Genomic DNA, 18636 nt, shown 5'->3' on the forward strand with positions numbered 1-18636 from the left:
TTTGTGAACATTTAACTTTTGACTGCTATTGCTATTCACTCTATTAACACCCTGTGGCCTACATGTCTCTGCATGCTAAACACATCCTCCTCTCCTGTGTGGCCTACATGTCTCTGTCATGCTGAACACATGTTCCATGTTCACACTGGATCCTCCTCTCCTGTGTGGCCTACATATCTCTGTCATGCTGAACACACATTCCATGTTCACACTGGATCCTTCTCTCCTGTGTGGCCTACATGTCTCTGTCATGCTGAACACACGTTCCATGTTCACACTGGATCCTCCTCTCCTGTGTGGCCTACATATCTCTGTCATGCTGAACACACGTTCCTTGTTCACACTGGATCCTTCTCTCCTGTTTATTTAGGAACTTTGTTGTCACTCATTGTCGATTTTTCTGTCTTTACATTTTCCCTCTCTACATGTCTTTTTTAGTAAATTATTTTTATTTTGTGCTTGTGTGTGTGTGTGTGTGTGTGTGTGTGTGTGTGCATGGCCCATTAGAGATCAGAGGACAGCTCTTGGGAGTTGGCAGAGAGTTCTTTTCTTACTCATTTCTCATTCTTCAGTGTCTAGAATAATACTTTTTACTAGGTATGGTGGTTGGTATTTTTTTCTTTTTTGTAGTGAATTAATTACATAAGCTGATGTTTTAGTCCTTTTATTGCTTTTGTAGCAGACTTCCACACAGACTGGATAAATTCACTCTACTGAGAAGAATTAAAAACAAAACCAACATGTATCTCTTCAATTTGCATGTAATTAGGTTTACTAACTAAAAGGTTACTTTAGCCTTTGTTAAAGATTGACAATAGAAATTGAAAGGTAGAAAGTCCAGGATTAAGAGACCATAAGGTGAGGGTCTTGTAATGAACTCTACCCTAGAACAGAGGAGTGCCATGGGTCTGAGTGAGCCAGAGCGGACGGAGGGAAATGGAGATGTATAAAGAGACCTACTTTTAGTTTTCCTTTGGTGCCAGCATCAAAACCAGAGTCTTGTGTGTTCTAGGCAAGTTCTCTACTGTGGAGGTACACCCCAGCCCAAGCAGCCGGTTCATGTAAAAGGAGTCCACCTCCACAGTGACATAATCTCATTACGTCTTGTGAGACCCCACCTCCCAACATTGCCACGGTGGGAATTAAGTTTCCAGCCTGTGACCTTTGCAAGATAGATTCACCACAGCAGCTGAGATACAAGTTGGGTTCTTACTTATCTTAGTTGCTACATAATAAATAGCCACACATGTGGTAGTTAAAACACAACATGCATGTATTACCTTATATTTTCTGGGGTCATGCGTTAGTCACCTTAGCAGCATCTTTTGTGAGTTTCTAATCAAGGTGTTGGTCAGGGCTGGGTTTATCTTGGGAGTTCAGATGTGACAAGATTTATTTCCTGTACAGGCCATTGGATGCTTAATGGTTATTGCCTGGAGACTAGCTTCATCTGCTTTACTGCACGACCGTCTTCAGAAGTTCACCTGTGTATTTGTTCTTGTACTGCCATTCTCTCTCACAGTAGTAGATTTTCTCTGCCAGACTGTCTCTGATAGCATTCGTGCATGTGATGATGCTCTGTCTTCTTCAGAGCCAGTAACAAGAGGGTTTTCCTGCAAGAGGGCATTGAATTCTTAAACACTTCCCCGTTACTTTGCCCATAATTCTGTTGGAAGCAAGTCATAGGCCATATGCTGAAGGGTGAGGTTTATCCAATTACATGAATCCCCAGACTCTGTCTTCCACACTGGAAGACTTGTAAGCCTTGTGTAGTTGAATGTGGAGCTAAAAGACTAGCAGTGACCTGAGTTACTGGTTAACATTCAACCATGAACTTTAGAGCTGCTGGGCTATATGTGAGGTGGATTTCAGTTTCTTATGAAGCCCAAGGAGAGCTATCTATCATATGAGGGAACTGAGGAAGGAAAGAACAAGACAGATTTAGTGGAGGAATATTTTCTGAAAAATTCTCTAGCTAAGTATTTGCCAGCAATACATCTAAGAATTGTATCTGTTCCTTCTCACAGTCAGTGGAATGACAGTGGCCAGTGGAATTGTCTTTCTTTTAGTCCACCTTCTCATTCCGTATGAAGCACAGCATTGGTTATGATACTTTAACTTTGGAAATGTCTTGCTAGTTCAGCTGATGGGAAAAACTATAGAAACCTCATGCTTGGTCCCAAGTCTACACATCTCCTGGGGAAGGGATAGCTTCACTCGGTAGGATTAACTTAACTAGTGTTCCTCCTTGATCAGTTAGGGACAATAGATGCCTCTTCTCCTGGTACTGTGCTAATAAAGGAGGTTGTTGGTGACTCTAGTTACAGTGAATGGTGAGCACTCGTGGACATATGTGCTTTCCTAAGTCTGGTATTCTCTTGTGTAGAGTTAGAGATAGAGAAAGCACCAACATCCCACAGCAAAAAGGCTGTAGTAATGTTACAGACAAAGTAGCTAAGTCTTAACTTACACAAGAGTGCACAGAGTGTAGAGTGGAATGAGGAAGTGTCACAGAGAGAAAAAGATAATAAAAGGTATGATGGGCATGAGAAGAAGGCCAGCTGAGACGTGCCAGTATTTATTTGACTAGAAAATATTATCTGCTGGCTAAGATTTTAAGTCCTGGAGTTGATTTTATATATACTTATTACCTGTAACCTCAGGAAAGTTACAAAATCTTGTGATTTAATGTTCTCTTCAACTAGATAATACTACTATTAATGACCTTACAGGGTTGTCAGGGCGACTGGGTGAGTCAGTGTGTATGCCAGTGCTTAACATTATGTTGCCCAAGCTAGTTTGAAATCTAGGATCGTTTCTCCAGAGGGACCCAAGGAGAGCATCTGAGGAGTGGGCAGAGAGGAAATGTTCACACACACAGCTACTGAGAACTGAGAACTGCGAGAGTCCAGTGGCCGAGTCATTAGAGTAAACAATCGAAAAGGACTGCAGATGAAGTTGTACTTAGAGGACTGAAGGGAAGGCCTTTTCACTCTGGAGATTTGTTGCTTCGTCAAAGAAACCTTACCAGTTCTCTAAATGTTAAACATGGCCCTCACTGACTCTGAAAGTGTTCAACTTTGGGAATGTGGAGTTCTCAGGGTTCCACATACTGACCTCAGCAACCTCTGTAATCGTACATCTGTCTGGATCCGTGACTGTCTCTTCCCAGCCTGTCTGCCTCTCTTCACTCCTGGCATCCTCAGGTGTTACTGTTATCACAGTATTTGGTACTCTGCTGGCTGGCATGCACATATTTTGAATTCTCATTAATTGCATTAAATGCTTCTTATTATGGCTTTTTTTTTAAATGACTTATGTGCTATAGATGGAGAATGCCATCCTTTTGAACTTTCTGCTTCTGAGTCCTTCACTCAGGCCGAACCTAAAGGTTTTTTGGGTTGGTTATGATGTAAATACAAATCCAGATTCTGCCCCTCCTAACAGTGAGCTTTAATCCCTGCCCTTAAAGGTTCCTGATTAGCTGTGACTTGTTTTTCTGATTGCTTTTTGTTTTTCTTTCAGTCTTACCTCCAGTGTTAGTGCCTCGTCACAACGAGTTCAATCCACAGCACAGCCTTCTGGTTCAGTTCAGGAACCTGAGCCACAATGAACCGCACATGCCACAGAACGCCACGTTTCCCGAGTCTTTCCACCAGCCCAACAGCACTCCTTTCCCCTTGTCTCCTAACAGCCCTTACCCGCCTTCCCCTGCTAGTAGCACATATCCCAACTCCCCAGCAAGCTCTGGACCCGGAAGTCCTTTTCAACTCCCAGGTAAGACTTCACTGATAGAAAAAATGATCTCCAAAACTAGGTTTTAAGTGCTGGTCTTCTGAGTGAACTATTACATAAGATCTTGCTGTTGATGACATAGTCTTGAAGAATTTATTTCCACAAGGATTGGATTTTTATTTTTCAAGTTCCATTATGTTTAAAAATCTGAAAATTGGAGAGTTAAGTCCAAGTGTTTTATTTGCTGTTAAGAGTTGTCTCAAAAACAAATTTGAATATTTCATCTTAGATTTCAGTGCCATACATAGCTTTGTCTCAAGATATCCCATATAAACCTTGGGGCAAAAGAGAGCTTCTCTTCAGTTTTATAGTTACTGAGAAAAGTAGTCATTTGCAAAAATTCATAGTTCTGAGTGTTGGAAGCCCAAAGATTTTATTAATGTGCAGTTTCCTAAGCGAATTACCTTGCCATCTTGTAGGGCATGATGGTTACTGGGGGCATTGCAACAGAATAAAATAACTGTTGTTACTGTTACTGCAAACTTGGAATGACACACAGTATGTGATGCCGATGATATGGTAAATCACCTGTGCTGTGTGCACTAGGTGATATGCAGCCGCAGATTGCTGTGCAGGAGCTGCAGTTTCTTTGAACATAGGTTAAAGACAAAACACTTGACTTTGGGTTCACTTTCATTGTTAACCCTGGTATCCTGGATTACCAAGGGTCTGAGTTAATACATGCTTGTAATAGGTTTGCAGGAGATACTGTGTGCGCTCTTTTCTGCTCTTGAGCAGTGTGTGTCCTACATCTGTGTGTGCTCAATAGTGGAACCTGCTGTTAGCCTTGTAGGTTAAAAAAGGCTTTTAGAGTAATAGCTTTGGGCAGAATGAAGATCTTAGTCTTCGAGGAATTAATGTGTCTCATTCTCTTGCTCTTAGCTGATACACCTCCCCCTGCCTATATGCCACCGGATGATCAGATGGGTCAGGATAATTCCCAGCCTATGGAGACCAGCAGCAACATGATTCCTCAGATCATGCCCAGCATATCCAGCAGAGGTGAGAACAGTGCTCACTCTTTATTTTTGTTGGTATTATTTTTATTTCTTTTAATTTCTTGGCCACTTTTCTTTACTTTTTTGCAGTGCTAGGAGTCCATCCCAGGGCCTCATACTCTAGGTAAATAATCTCCCCCTGAGTTTTTCCAGATCTTGCTCACTTGTGAAAGCACCTTGACTATAAAATCGATGTGAGTTAGTTTAGTGGTTTTGGCAAATATATGAAGTTTGGGATCAAAATATAGGGGTTTTATGTTTGTTTGGTTTGGTTTTTACTTTTTATTTGTTCTTCGTGAATTTCACATCATGCACTCAATCCCACTCATCTTCCCCTCCTATACCTGTCCTCCTACCCTTGCAACCTCCCCACAACATAGAAAAAAAATCTCATCGTGGAAGTTGTAGTATGTTCCAGTGTGGCCCACAGCCTACCCTTTTGTCCACACATCTTTGCTTGCAGATGTTCGTTGCAATGACTCGTTGGTATGGTACGAGGCTTTTTTCTCTTAGCATGATAACTCTGAGATGGATGTGTGTTGTATTTGTCAGGTTTTAATTCCTTAGATGAACAGTGTTCCCGTGTGTGTGCCACCCTTGTTTGCCTGCACTCCACTGAGGGGCTGCTGTGCTCCTCCCACCTTTGTACTGCTGTGTGTAAGTTGCAGCAAGCACTTCTCGGAGGCTGTCCCAGGTCTGCTGGTCTAACCAAGTGGTGATTGTGACTCTTCAGTTAAGGTGTACTGTCTGTTGGGTTACAGTGCTCAGCTCTCTGTATCCTTGCCTATTTTCTTTCTAACTGTTCTGTCCATATTAAGAGTGAAAGTTTGGAATTTCTAATAATTAGGATAGAATTATATCTGTTTCTGCTTTCAGTTCTTTAGATGCTTGCTTCATGTGTTTGTGGACTCTGTTGTCAGAATGTACAGTTCAGTAATATGCATTCAGCTCTCTGCGGCCATTGCCACTGTCTGCTTCCAGAACTTGTCATCCTTCTGAGCACACACTGTGCCCATTATAAATTTCCCTATTTTCTTTCTCCCAGTTACTCATCAGTAAGTTACCTATGTCCTGTCTGGGCATCTGATGTAGGTGGACTCGTCCAGTACCTATTTGTCCTTCACATCCTGCTTCTTTTTGTTAGTGTGGCCTTGCCAAGGATTATACATGTCAAAATATATGTTCAAATCTTATTTCTTATTAGGGCTGATTACATTCTAGTCTATGGCATGGCACCTATATGTTTTGTCTATCCACTTATCTATTTATAAATACTTGCCTTCATTCTGCTTTTTTGGCCGTTGCACAGTAGGCTGTTATTTGAGTCTCTTTGTACAGTCCCATCTCTCTTCATGCTACATATATTTGGGAATATATAGATTAGCATAGAATTGCTGTTCTATGCTAATCATGTTTAACCTTTGGAACCTCCAGACTCTGTATGGCAGCAGCAGCAGCACTGTGTCTCAGGGGCACTCCATAAGCATCCCAAGTTTCCCAAATCCTTGCGAGCTCACTCTCTGCTGTTTGTCATTGTGCATGCTCTCCTTGCTTGTAATTCTGCCTGTGAGGCAAGATGTATTACATAGAATGCTTTCATTGACAAATAAGAAAGACTAGTGGTGTTTTTTTTCCATAAGGTACATACCATTGTGTAATGTCCTACATTGGTACAAGTGTGTTACAGATCAGATACTGACATTAGGGGCTACGGAGATGTCTCTGAGTAAAGTCTTGCTATGCAGGTCTGGGGGCCTGAGTTCAGATGGGCAGCATTCACACAGAAGCCAGGCACACTGCACACTTTCAATCCCTGAACTCCTCCAGGGCAAGGGAAATGGAGGCTCAACAATCCCAGCAAGTGTGAGAGCCAGCTAGTCTTCCAAACCAAGGAGCAAATAGCCTAAGAGCCTTGCCTCAAACAGCACTTAGACCTGTAAGGCAAGGATCAGTCAGTCTTGAGGCTGTCTCTGTCACTCACACATGCACTACAGCACACCACAGACAGAGCAGAAAGACGCCGCTATTTACATATTCTAAAGTTCAGTGTGTATGCGCATGCGTTGTATTTGTGATGATAACCACAGCTAACTCCATACCTAATGCTGGGAACTAGGTTTTCTGCAGTTCTGTTTGCTTAGAACCTTACTTATAGTTCATTCTTTTGTTTAGAATAATTCTACAGGTACAGATGTAATTATTTTTAGCTGTTAGAAAAGAATTTTACTTGACAAAGCCTGTATTAGTGTAGACCTGTTTGAGGTGCTGTTGCTGCTACATTAAAGGGGGAACTGTTACTTTAAAAAGAACTTAAGATTTAAGAGATTTTCCATTTTCTACACATTGTAAATAATAAGAAAGTGTGTTTGTAGAGACACTTAGGAGATTTGTTTACATCTGAGAGTGTATTAGTGTGGGTGTGAAGTATGGACCTGGTTAGTCCCCTCCATCAGGAACAGTTCATTTGGCTTGAGGGGACACAGGTGGATCAAGGCAAGGGAGACTGTTAGACTTTTATAAGGCAGGACATTTTAAGCTGTCGGTTGTAAGCTCAAAAGAGCTGGCCCTGAGGGTGATTGTTTCATGAGGGGATGAGCCATGCACGGGCTGGGGTGCTTAGAGCACACCTCTCTCTACAGCACACACACACAGTTCACCTGTGTTGTAGTTAAAGAGGCATTTTCTGTGAGAGAACTTTTCTCTGGGTTACCTATGGACTGTACATCTTTACTGGAGTGAACTAAGACTCTGGGGACTTGGGAGATAGGATTTACATGAGACAGGGGTGAAAAAGTAATGGACCTAGTTGTTAGTCTCTGATTTTGTTGGGACCTAACCTTCAGTGTAATGCTACATAGAGATAGGGCCATTTAAGAGACAATTAGGGTTAAATAAATTCCTGAGGTTAAGGTCTTTGAGATAGAATTGTCTTTACATGATTAGATACAGAGGCCAGGGAGCTGGCTCCTCGTATAAAAAGCACTTGCTTAGACAAACCTGATGACCTCATTTCAGATCCCTGGAACCAACATACAAAAAACTATGTATATCTCTGTAATCACAGCACTTCTGCAGTGATATGGAAAGTAGATGCAGGAGAATTTCCTAAATTTCAAAGGTCAGCTAACCTAGAGTATGTGGCAAAGCAGAGACAAGAGAGACCCTGACTCAAAACAAAGTAGAAAGTAGGAAGCAACTTCTAAGGTTGACCTCTGATCTCTACACGCACACACCTGCACACTTGCATTCACACTTGAGCATATGCACACACACACACACACACACACACACACACACACACACACACTAGACAGCACATCTGCTTATAGCTTGATAGCTGAGCCTCTAGAGCAGACTGTGAGAAACAATTGTGGTGGCTTTGCTATTGTTGTTTTGTCTTGAATTGAAGCCACTCAGTCTGTGATTTTACTATAGCTATCTGAGCAGGCCAAGATAAGCCTTGGACTCTAAGCCAGGAATGTCAGTGAAATTTAAATGAAGTATCTATTTTCTTTGTCATAGAATGCTTGGTTAGGACAAATGGTAAATATACAAAAGTACTTGGTGTTTCAGATAATCAGTTATTAACCTCTTTTCTGTTTTCAGATGTTCAGCCTGTTGCCTATGAAGAGCCCAAACACTGGTGTTCAATTGTCTACTATGAACTGAACAACCGTGTCGGGGAAGCTTTCCATGCGTCGTCGACTAGTGTACTAGTAGATGGATTCACAGACCCTTCAAATAACAAAAGTAGATTCTGCTTGGGATTGTTGTCAAATGTTAATCGTAATTCAACTATTGAAAACACTAGGCGACATATTGGAAAAGGTAATCTTGTCATTTCATTCAGTTGAATTAAATCTTTTTTTCCCCCATACTGGCTAGATACAATTCATTGCAGAAGGTGCCAGAAACATCCAAAAAATCTTAAGGCATGGCTTTTGCCTCAAGTTGCAAATATTAAAGAATGTGATCACATAAAAATATAACTAGTCCTCCTCTCCTTTTTATCCTGCTCAGTTTCTGTTTCTAGTACTAAAGACCTGAAGTCCTGTTGTTTACTTCTTGAGTGTTTACCCCACAGTCAGGGCCTGACTGGAACATAAAGGGGAAGAGTTTCTCTTGTTCACAGCAGTATCCTCAGTAACTGGAACATTCCATGCCTCTGTCTGTGTGTCTGTCTCTGTCATTCTCTCTGTGTGTATATGTATATATGTGTGTATATGTATGTATATGTATATAAAATCTTTGAAAAATATGTGCATGTTAAAGAGGGATTAGAAATGTAAAATTATTGTGCTTGGAGTGTTTTCTCCTGTTAGATTAGCACAGTACAAGGGAAGTGGAGTTAGGGGTAGAAATAGAGTAAGAATATCCAAAAACCTCATGCATTGGAGTTTCCTTATAAACCACCATGGATCTTAGTTGGCAGTACTTTGCATACTTTATGGGATGCAGTGTCACACCTTAGAGTATTCACCACAGTTGAGTATGCTGCATGTCTCCAGCAAGAGTGGCTTTGCTTTTATACCCTGCTGTTCTGTGCTCCTTTGATTTGAGTCTTGGTCAGAGATGGTAGCAATGGCAGATAACAATAATTGTGGTAGGTTTTTTTATAGGTGAGATTCAGAAAAATAATCTGAAGCCAGGTGCAGTGGTTTACACCTGTAATCCCAGCATTGGGGAGGCTAAGGCAACCCGGGCTATGGAGAGCAAGACCGTCTTCAAACAAACAAAAACACCTCAAACAAACAAACAAAACATTTGAACTGTTTTTATTGATTCTATTGTCAGCTAACCCTGACGTTTTTTGTGAACTGTGTCTCCTGTATACGCTGCTCTGCAAGTGCTCCTACAGTGGAGACAATTCAAGGACATCTCTCTGGATCAGTTTTCACTTACTTGCCAGGATTCCTATTCCAGAGTCCGTTTCTGTTTACTCAGAAGCAAGCCACAGTTTTTTAATACCATATCTTGTCACAATTCTGTGACTTACATTTGAATAGAGATTTACATTAATGGAGATCCTGCTAAAGTAGGCATTGTATGTGGTCACAGGCAATAATGGAAGCGTGTCCATTGAGGGCAGTCAGTAGTCTTTCTTACCTAGAATATGGCAGTTGGCAGCATGCTGTCCTGTGAGTGAGACAAGACTGTGCTTCTGAGCAACAGACTGTGACACCTGTTTCATTTATAAAAAAACAAGCAAGCAAACAAAACAGCAAAACAAAAAAACAAAACAAAACAGCAAAGCCCCCTATTCCCAAAAGCACACAAACATATTCTGTAGGAGCCTAGATATAACTGTCTTAGTTAGAGCTTTATTTCTGTCAACAGACATCAAGACCAAGGCAACTCTTATAAGGACAGCATTTTATTGGGACTGACTGACAGGTTCAGAGTCATTCCATTATCATCAAAGTGGAATCGTGGCAACATCCAAGCAGACATGGGACTGAAGGAGCTGAGAGTTCTATATTTTCATCCAAAGAAAGCCAGGAACAGATTGTCCTCAGGCAGCTAGCTAGGAGGAGGGTCTCAAAAGCCCATTCCTACAATGACACACTTCCTTCAACAAGGCCACACCTCCTAATGGTGCCACTCCCTGGACCAAACATTCAAACTACCACAGTAACTTAATGTGTGCTGCATGTGAAAAGGTTTAAAAGGATATATACCAAATTTGTAGCACTGTCTACCTGTGGAGAAGAAAATCTTGAGGTAATTCTTAGGTATATTGGAAAACTATTTTGTGAGTCAGCTTTTTAGTAATAAAGTTTAAATTTTACTATTAGAACTGATTTCTCATAAGTATATTTCTAGAAAACTTTAAAAAGTTATATTATTTTGTGTGTATAGGTATTTTACCTACATGTGTCTGAGTACTGCATACATACAGTGCCCTTAGAGGCCAGAAGAGGGACATCTCCTGGGACTGAAGTTAGAGGTTGTGAGGCTCCGTGTGGTACTGGGAACCCAATATGGGTCCTCTGTAAGAGCAGCCAGTGCTCTCAACTTTTGAGCCATTGCTCTAGTTCCATTAAAAAACAAACAAACAAACAAACAACAAACAAAAAACAAAGGGAAGAAGAAGAAGGAAAGAAGGCTTTTAAAAGGAAAGTAAGACAAGTCTGCTATTTTAAAGCTTTCTGTAATCTGAAGTCACATATGTATGTCTGGGTTTCTGGGGGTGATGGTTAAAATGCTGTGGTCTTCTTTGTTAGCAAACAGGGTGGAAAACTTCATTAAATAACGTTTATGATGAGTTTTTTTTAAGTACTCATAAAAAGAAATGTTAAAGAACATCTTTTCCTTCCTAGAGAAACAAATGGTGGTTGGGAAAGGAAACACAAACCCTGGGGTCAGGCAGTTATAATACCCTGCCAACTCCAGCCTGACGCTTGACTGTCTGAGGCTCTGAGTCGTGCCGATTATTTGTGGCTGCCGAAGGCCATCTAGTGGTAGTTGTGATCTGAACACTGGAGTTTGCTGTGCATTCTGGGTAATACTGTCTTCTTTAGCTTCTTACCATGATTTGCTAAGCTGTCTCCCTTGTTGCCTGTCTCTTTAAGGTGTTCATCTATACTACGTTGGTGGGGAGGTGTATGCCGAGTGTCTCAGTGACAGCAGCATCTTTGTTCAGAGTAGGAACTGCAACTTTCACCATGGCTTCCACCCCACGACTGTCTGTAAGATCCCCAGCAGCTGCAGTCTCAAAATCTTTAACAATCAGGAGTTTGCTCAGCTTCTGGCTCAGTCAGTCAACCATGGGTTCGAGGCCGTGTATGAGCTCACCAAGATGTGTACCATTCGGATGAGCTTTGTCAAGGTGAGTAGTCACGATCTACAGTGTGACTTTACTCATTGTAAGTATGTATGCGGTATAAACAGTTATTAAAGGTAATCAGTGGTTTTGAATCAATTTCATTTATTTAAGTGAAAATTTTGAATTTATCACTTTAACCATATGATTCATTTTATAATCTACACATAATATCCATGATTAATTTTGATCATGGGTAAGAATTGGGCTTACAAAGTATTCCATCTGGTAGACAAATTATTAGAAAGTATTTAATATTAACATTGCATTCTGACTGGCTCAGATTCCATTACAGTGAAGCGGGAAACTTATAGTACTTTATCACTTGTGTCTCAGGCCTGTGGCAAAGGATTTATAAAGCCTATCACTCTCGTGGCCTGATTTTACTGACCGTTGTAAAGATTGTGTTGAGAGACTCACAGTGGTGAGTTTCAGCAGTTGGAACTGCTCCCTCCTGGTTTAGGAAGAACAGCTGTAGGCTTGTTTTCTTTTGTTTTGTTTTGCCATGTAAGCCCAGTCCACAGTTTCTTTGCTGTTTATCAATGATCTGAATTTAATTTCTCTCCCTCTTTTGAAGTGTGGGTTTTTTATTGTCCAGTTTCCCTGCCTGCCCTATTTCTCTTTCCTCTGTCCCCCTAGTTTCCCTGGAGCAGAGCCACTATAATCAGAGAGACAAAGAACTTGATAAATCAGGAAAATAAAAATTTAAAAAAACACACACATTTTTTCAGTTTTTATCTGAAGCTTACTTTATCTGGTTAATTTCTTACCTTTAGGGATAATGGCTTGCTGTTCTTCATACAGTAAACTACATGGTATGGATTGGTCAGTGTTCACACTGTCGAATCAGATAAAAACAAACATTTACTTGATGAGAGTGTGTATCCCAGCACAGCATGATTTAGCTGTGAAAGGTCATACTCTGGGCCCTTTGTAACATTTAAACATGTTCTTAGCCCCATGGGTCTGAATCAGAGGAATTCTGTTAGTTGTTGAGGTGTGTAGCCTTGGACAGTACAACTGTGTTTTTGACCCCGTGTTGAATGCTTACTGTTTTCTGTAGTTGTTCAGTTTAAGTATGGGTTTCTTATGTGTTTCTACAGTTAAGCTTTTTATTGTTGAAGTTGGTGGAGACGGTTGACTGTTCAAGAGGGATTTGCTTTGCTGTCTATTCATTTCCAGGGTTGGGGAGCGGAGTACCACCGACAGGACGTCACCAGTACACCATGCTGGATAGAGATTCACCTCCATGGGCCTCTGCAGTGGCTGGATAAAGTCCTGACACAGATGGGCTCTCCGCTGAACCCCATTTCTTCTGTCTCATAGTGCAGAAGTATTCTTTTCAACTCTATTTTTAGTGGACTTGTTTTAATTTTAGAGGAATTTCCAGTACAGATACTGTGAGCTGACATGGAAAAACAGATATTATGGCTTATTTTTTCTACGTAATTGTGACCAACACATTTGTATTTTATGATGATATTACATTTGTTTGTATTCGTGTTCATTGTGATTAACTTTCAAAAGTACTATCAACAATGTAAAGTATTCTGCCCCTGTTGAAAAGCTTAGCATTGATCTTCAACTGGAACGTGCTTCTGCTTATTGTCCCAACAGTTTTTTTATTTGATAATTTTTTACAAAGCAGTACATCACATAATGAAATTTTATCCTTTAAGAGAGCATATATTGTGGGAAGTAGAAGACGATATTCCTCTGGGAATTTCTTTGTCCTGCCACCTTTGAAAAAGCATATATTGTTTTGCAAAAACTTAAAGTAGGGGCTTAAAGGAAACTATTGAATCTTATTTGAAGGATACTGCAATCCTAACATGGTGTTCAGTGAAAGCAAGGTGGTCGATTTCTGGATGCCATACATTTACATTTAATATAGCTAAGTGTTCGTCAGTATAATGGGACTTCATGCTGTATATCTTTTGTAAAACATTTCCTTTTTTAAAATCTCAAGTATTTGTCATTTACTCACGTTTGTCAGAATTCCTATTTAACAGCTAGTTACTGTGTGCTCCGTGGCTGCGTTCAGCTTTGGTTGCTGCTTTGGGCCCATATGTCAAGAACTCTAACTTTACTGTGTATTAATCTTTTCATTTTGCACTTTTATGGGTGACTGTCTTAGTGTAGCCTCTGGTAAAGTGCTGGAGGTGACGGGGTCTGAGGCCCTCTCTGCTTCTTGGCTCTCCTTTGGACAACACTGCCTTTAGATGACAGCTGGGAGCTGTGCTGCCTTTCTAGCCTTTACATTTCATTTAGTTTATAACGTTGTTATCTATAGCTCTAGCTAAGGTGCCTGTTAACACACTACAATGTTATAAGTGTTACTGATATTGAAAGATCATGTACGAATAGCTTTGCTGTGTACCAGACTTGTCATATGAGGACCTATGCAGTATAGCCATCAGAGGCTCTTTGGTTGGCCCAAGAGTGAGGCTGTTGGTATAAATGAATCACAGTGAAGGTTGGGATAGTTTATATCAAATGTCATAAGGCAAAGAGTGTAGGCCTGTCTCTCTGCATCAATGCTCTGCCTCTTTTTTTTATCCTTTTAGAACCTACATGGATGCTAATCTCCAGAACACTGTCGGATTTGAACAATCTTAAGACACACATTTGGTTCACTGTGCCTTGACCTTAGGACTTGTAACCACTTTCTAGGGAGCAGTCAGGTAGACAGTTATGGCCTGGGAATGAAGACACTACTTTGATAAAGAAAAAGGCTTAATTTGCCTATCAGAGTGAGAAATTTTATTTTCTGGTGCCTTTTGAAAATATACAGAACTACTTTGTTCTTCTGCTGAAAGTTATTTTGGTTTGACTTTTTACAGTGCCCTTCTTGCCTTTATGAGGAACACAGCTTTTGGTGGGGGAAGAGATGATTCCTTTTGTTTTCTGTGTCATTATTTATTGCCTTTCAGAGTGCAGCCATTGGGTGGCTTTGCTCCTTCAGAGGGGGTGCCTTGCTGGCCTTCAGTAGCTTGAGCTGTAAACATAAGTATTCCATAGTATGAGTGTGTCAGCCCCATGACAGAGGGATGTCCACTTTATACTGGAGTGCAGACACTGCTCATTGTGTATTTAGCAGGCTCATGGCAGCCTTTAAGAACAAGTTTGTAGGAATATATCTCGAGTTGAATGACAGGTGGTACATGTCTGTGAGCTTTAGTGATGCCTGGAAACACGTGGCTTGCTTGTACCTTTTTTCAGCAGTGGGTTACATGTTGTTTCTCCAGTCATCATATCACGGGCCTCAGGCTTGTAGAGTCCTGTGTGATCTGCTATCTGTACCATGGCAGGACTGAAGCTCTTAGTTGTTCTTAGTTTCATGGGGAAATCCCAACCTGTTCCACAACTGTTGTACACTCTGTAAATGGAGACTGTGTATTCTTCTGGCTTCTGTGCTGTCTGAGGATATACATACGTCTGTGGGCTACCAGACCAGTGCAGTGCTGGTACAGTGCCTCTCTGAGATGGCTGTCATGGAGCGCATGCTGGCCCTGAGTGTGCTGAGCTGTTTGAGCTCGCCACCCTCCGTCTCTGCCTCTGAAGTGCTAGGATGAGGGACATTCACCATCATACCCGGCTTCTGTCATCCTAAGGATTAGTGTCAGACTTCACACATGCTAGGTAAGGACTCTGCCGACTCAATGACACATCCCTAGTTCAGCAATCACATTTTAGCATCCAAAATACATTAATATCTGCCAGGGAAAAAGATAGATTTGCAAATAATAAAGATCGCCATCAGTTTGATAAATTGTGCAAATGGAAGAATCAAAATCTCAGCAATGAGTTACAGCAACAAGTTGCTGGCTAGAAAAAGCAGGACCAAGAGGTACATTTGACTAGTATACCTTCAGGGTAGCATGATGACCTGCTGCTGTCACCAAACTGAATTTAAGGGCTGTAAGTAGGCATGCTGTGGGCCTTCCAGAATTAGAGAAAATTGGAAGAGGAAATCAGTTTTAAAATAGTAAAAGCTGGGTAATGGTGTCACATGCCTTTAATTCCAGCACTCTGGAAGCAGAGGCAAGCAGGTCTCTGTTTGAGGCTAGCCTGGTCTACAGAACAACTTCTACACAGAGAAACTGTCTTGGAGGGAAAAAAAGAAAAAAGAAAAGTAAAATAGCAAACAAATAGAACAGGGTATGAATCCTCCCCTCCCCCTTTCTATGTTTCATGGTTTCTGGTATAAGAGAAGTAGTCGTAGACGTGGCTAAGTTGCTAAGGTGAAACCAGTAGTAAGATTGCTAAATATAACACTTCAACAGGCTACCCTAATGATGCAGAGAGGAGATGTGCCATTTTCATAACATTTGCAAACTGGACACCCTTTGGGGACGTGAGTGACAGTAATGTTGCAATGTGAAATGAACTGTAAGAGTAAGACTTGGGGGTTACCTCGCATTCTCCATACTGCCTGAGAGGACTGTCGGAGATTTCCGTCCCCTGCCAGTAGTGCCTTTGTGAGGAGAGAGTGGATGAAGAAATGAAGTCTTACTGGTCCAGGGCATGCCTGTCAGTGGTGTCATTGGTGCTTCTGTGCAGAGAGCACAAGCGGCTCAGCTCTGTGTCTTCACACCTTGTCTGCTCATTTGGCTAGCAGTACTTGGGTCCCTGTCACTGGCCTCTCTTAAAGTCCTGTCTCTTTGCTTCCTGAAGACTCTCAAAAATATTATTTTTTATTACTTTAAAAAGTTGTTTTTGTTGTTTTGAGACACACTCTCTGTACAGTCCTGACTGGCCTGGAAATTACTCTGTAGGCCAGCCTCAAACTTGAAGTAATTCTCTTGCCTCTGCCTCTGGAGTTCTGGGATTGCAAGCTTGTACTGCTGAGTACAGTGACCTCTGATGATTTTTAAAATTCAGCCCCTGGTGATGGTTTGGTTTTAGATCTGTTAGCTTTGTCTGAACCTTTCTTTGTCCTGCCAAGTAAATCCTCTGCTATCTGGGGTCTCAGGAGAAATGTTTGTTCTCAGTATAAACACAGCTAAATATTGGTGGTTTATAGGTGGCCTTAGATAGTAGCGAGAACATCTTTTTTTAAAGGAATCTCCAGTTAGGTGGGTATTTCTCTCACAGCAGTAGGATCTTCCCCTTTGGAAGATACCAGTTCTTACAAGTTTTTCTTGTTAAAATAATACATTTATGGGAAGTGAAATTTAAGGCTTTGGTTCTACACTAACAGAATTCTATTTGATGGACAACTTGGACAGTTCTGTGGACTTAAGTGGATTCCAGTGTGCTGAGAGGAAGGATAGCAGTATTTAAGCGTGTCATCAGGCCTTGCTCATCTCCCTGTCTAGGGCTATAAGTCAATGCTAGAGCACTTAGTAGGCGTAAAGCCCAGTGTTTGGTGCCCAGCACTGCACAGAACTCAGGTTACACCTGTACTGAAATTGACCACCTACAACTGGATGATATGCCAGGATGACGATGTGAAAGGAGATTCACAGTGATGTGTTTAGAAACAAGAATGTATGTTAATACATTGAACTGGTGACAGTTGCTGTTTAGTTAGTGACCTCTTCCCCAGCAAAGAGTCCTAGAGCAGACTGTCCTCAGAAGAGAAGCGACTGGCGTACTCCTTGTCCAGATAACTTTGTTTTTAAATCGGCATAAATAGTTATCCTTTAAGGGTTTTTTTGAAGTTATTACTCTTTTTAAAAAGTTAAATTTTTTGTGTGCAGTGGGCACATGCTTGCCCTCTCCCCTCCCTGCCATAGTCATGCCTTTCTCGCTGTGAACTGGTGTCAGCTACAACACTCCAGTTAGGGCAGAGTCCCAAGCTCTTTGAGAGGTCTTGTAGAGCGCCGTGCTCTCGTGCTACTGTCGGTGGAGCTGCTGCTTCGCCTTCTCAGAGAGGCGCTGAAGCATAGGGAGCCTTAGGCATGACGGTTGGGCAGTGTACTCCACCACGGCTGGTAGAGCTGCGGTTTAATTGTACTTTCTTAATTCAGCTAAGAATGTCATACAGAGAGCGGGTGCTTGTGTCCACCTGTCTGCCGTCTCCCAGAAGAGGCTTCACACGTGGGTGATGCAGGGGCTTCACATGTGGGCGATGCCAAGCACATGGATGGCTACACTGCAGGTCTGCTGTGGATTGGGTCTGCTTCTGTTCACGTCGTAGAAGACTACACTAGCAGCGTGCTTCCGCTCTGCTGCCTTTTGATACTTATAACATGTATTAGGTTTTACTGTATTGTGCTTCTCAAAGCCATAATTCTTAAGAAATTTGTTTTTGCATATCGTTTGCTAATACTTTGTTTTAATAAACCTCAAAATCTGCTTACCGTGTCTCTCTTTGTTTATTTTCTTATACTTTGCCTTCCTCTGTGGTTCACATAGTGGTGATCTGAGGAGGCAGAGACTGAGGCAGAACCTGGGCTGCTTTAGTTTAATCACTAAGTCTTTCCTAGGTCTCATTTCTAGGTGAGGGGCCTTGCTTAGCAAAGCTGGCTATACACTCTGTAGTATAGCATGTACCAGGCAGTGCTTGAGTTCTGGGCCTTATGACTCTGTGCTCTTAGGCAGGATGAGTAAAACACTCTGAGCCTCATTTTTTTTTTTTTTTTTGCATTTATAAAATAAAGACTTCCTTCATAGGAAAATAAAATGAAACATTACAAAGAAAGTATTTAGATTATTGCTTGGTATAAAATAACTTGTTAAAATTATCTATTAAATTTTGTTACTTTGATATAAAGCAGTTATTTTTAATACTATTTGATCTTGACCATGGTTGGTAAACTGTTGATGGTCTACGTCTTTTTTATTTTTTTTAAGTTTTTTATTTTGTTAATCTGTGTGTATTGGCTATCATGTTGTGCTGTCTAGATCAGAAAATGACTAGGGGTTCTTTTTTGTCCATGTGGATTCCATGGATCAAACTCGGGTCTCCAGATATGGCAGCATGTGCCCTAACCCTCTGGCCCAGCTATGCTCTTCTTTTTCATTTTGTCTCCCTTTCTTTCTCCCTTTCTCCCTTTCTCCCTTTCTCTCTTT

General features: G+C 41.3%; 1 protein-coding gene across 4 annotated transcripts in view; it reads left to right on the forward strand.

Annotated features, from left to right (window-relative positions):
* Smad5 (SMAD family member 5) overlaps nt 1-17923 on the forward strand; it is a 31064-nt gene extending 13141 nt beyond the window's left edge. For 3 of the 4 annotated variants that reach the window (XM_028772054.1, XM_028772056.1, XM_028772055.1), the window contains 5 exons: nt 3526-3777; nt 4678-4797; nt 8400-8621; nt 11366-11622; nt 12799-17923. In XM_028772054.1, the coding sequence (XP_028627887.1) occupies nt 3526-3777; nt 4678-4797; nt 8400-8621; nt 11366-11622; nt 12799-12942 (995 nt within the window). In that variant the 3' untranslated portion in view covers nt 12943-17923. The remainder of the gene's footprint in view (nt 1-3525; nt 3778-4677; nt 4798-8399; nt 8622-11365; nt 11623-12798) is intronic. The other variant, XM_028772057.1, reaches the window with a different exon arrangement.
* Nucleotides 17924-18636: the final 713 nt, after the last annotated feature.

The sequence above is a fragment of the Grammomys surdaster genome, unplaced genomic scaffold, assembly GCF_004785775.1.
Source record: "Grammomys surdaster isolate TR1022 unplaced genomic scaffold, NIH_TR_1.0 211, whole genome shotgun sequence".
NCBI lineage: Eukaryota > Metazoa > Chordata > Mammalia > Rodentia > Muridae > Grammomys > Grammomys surdaster.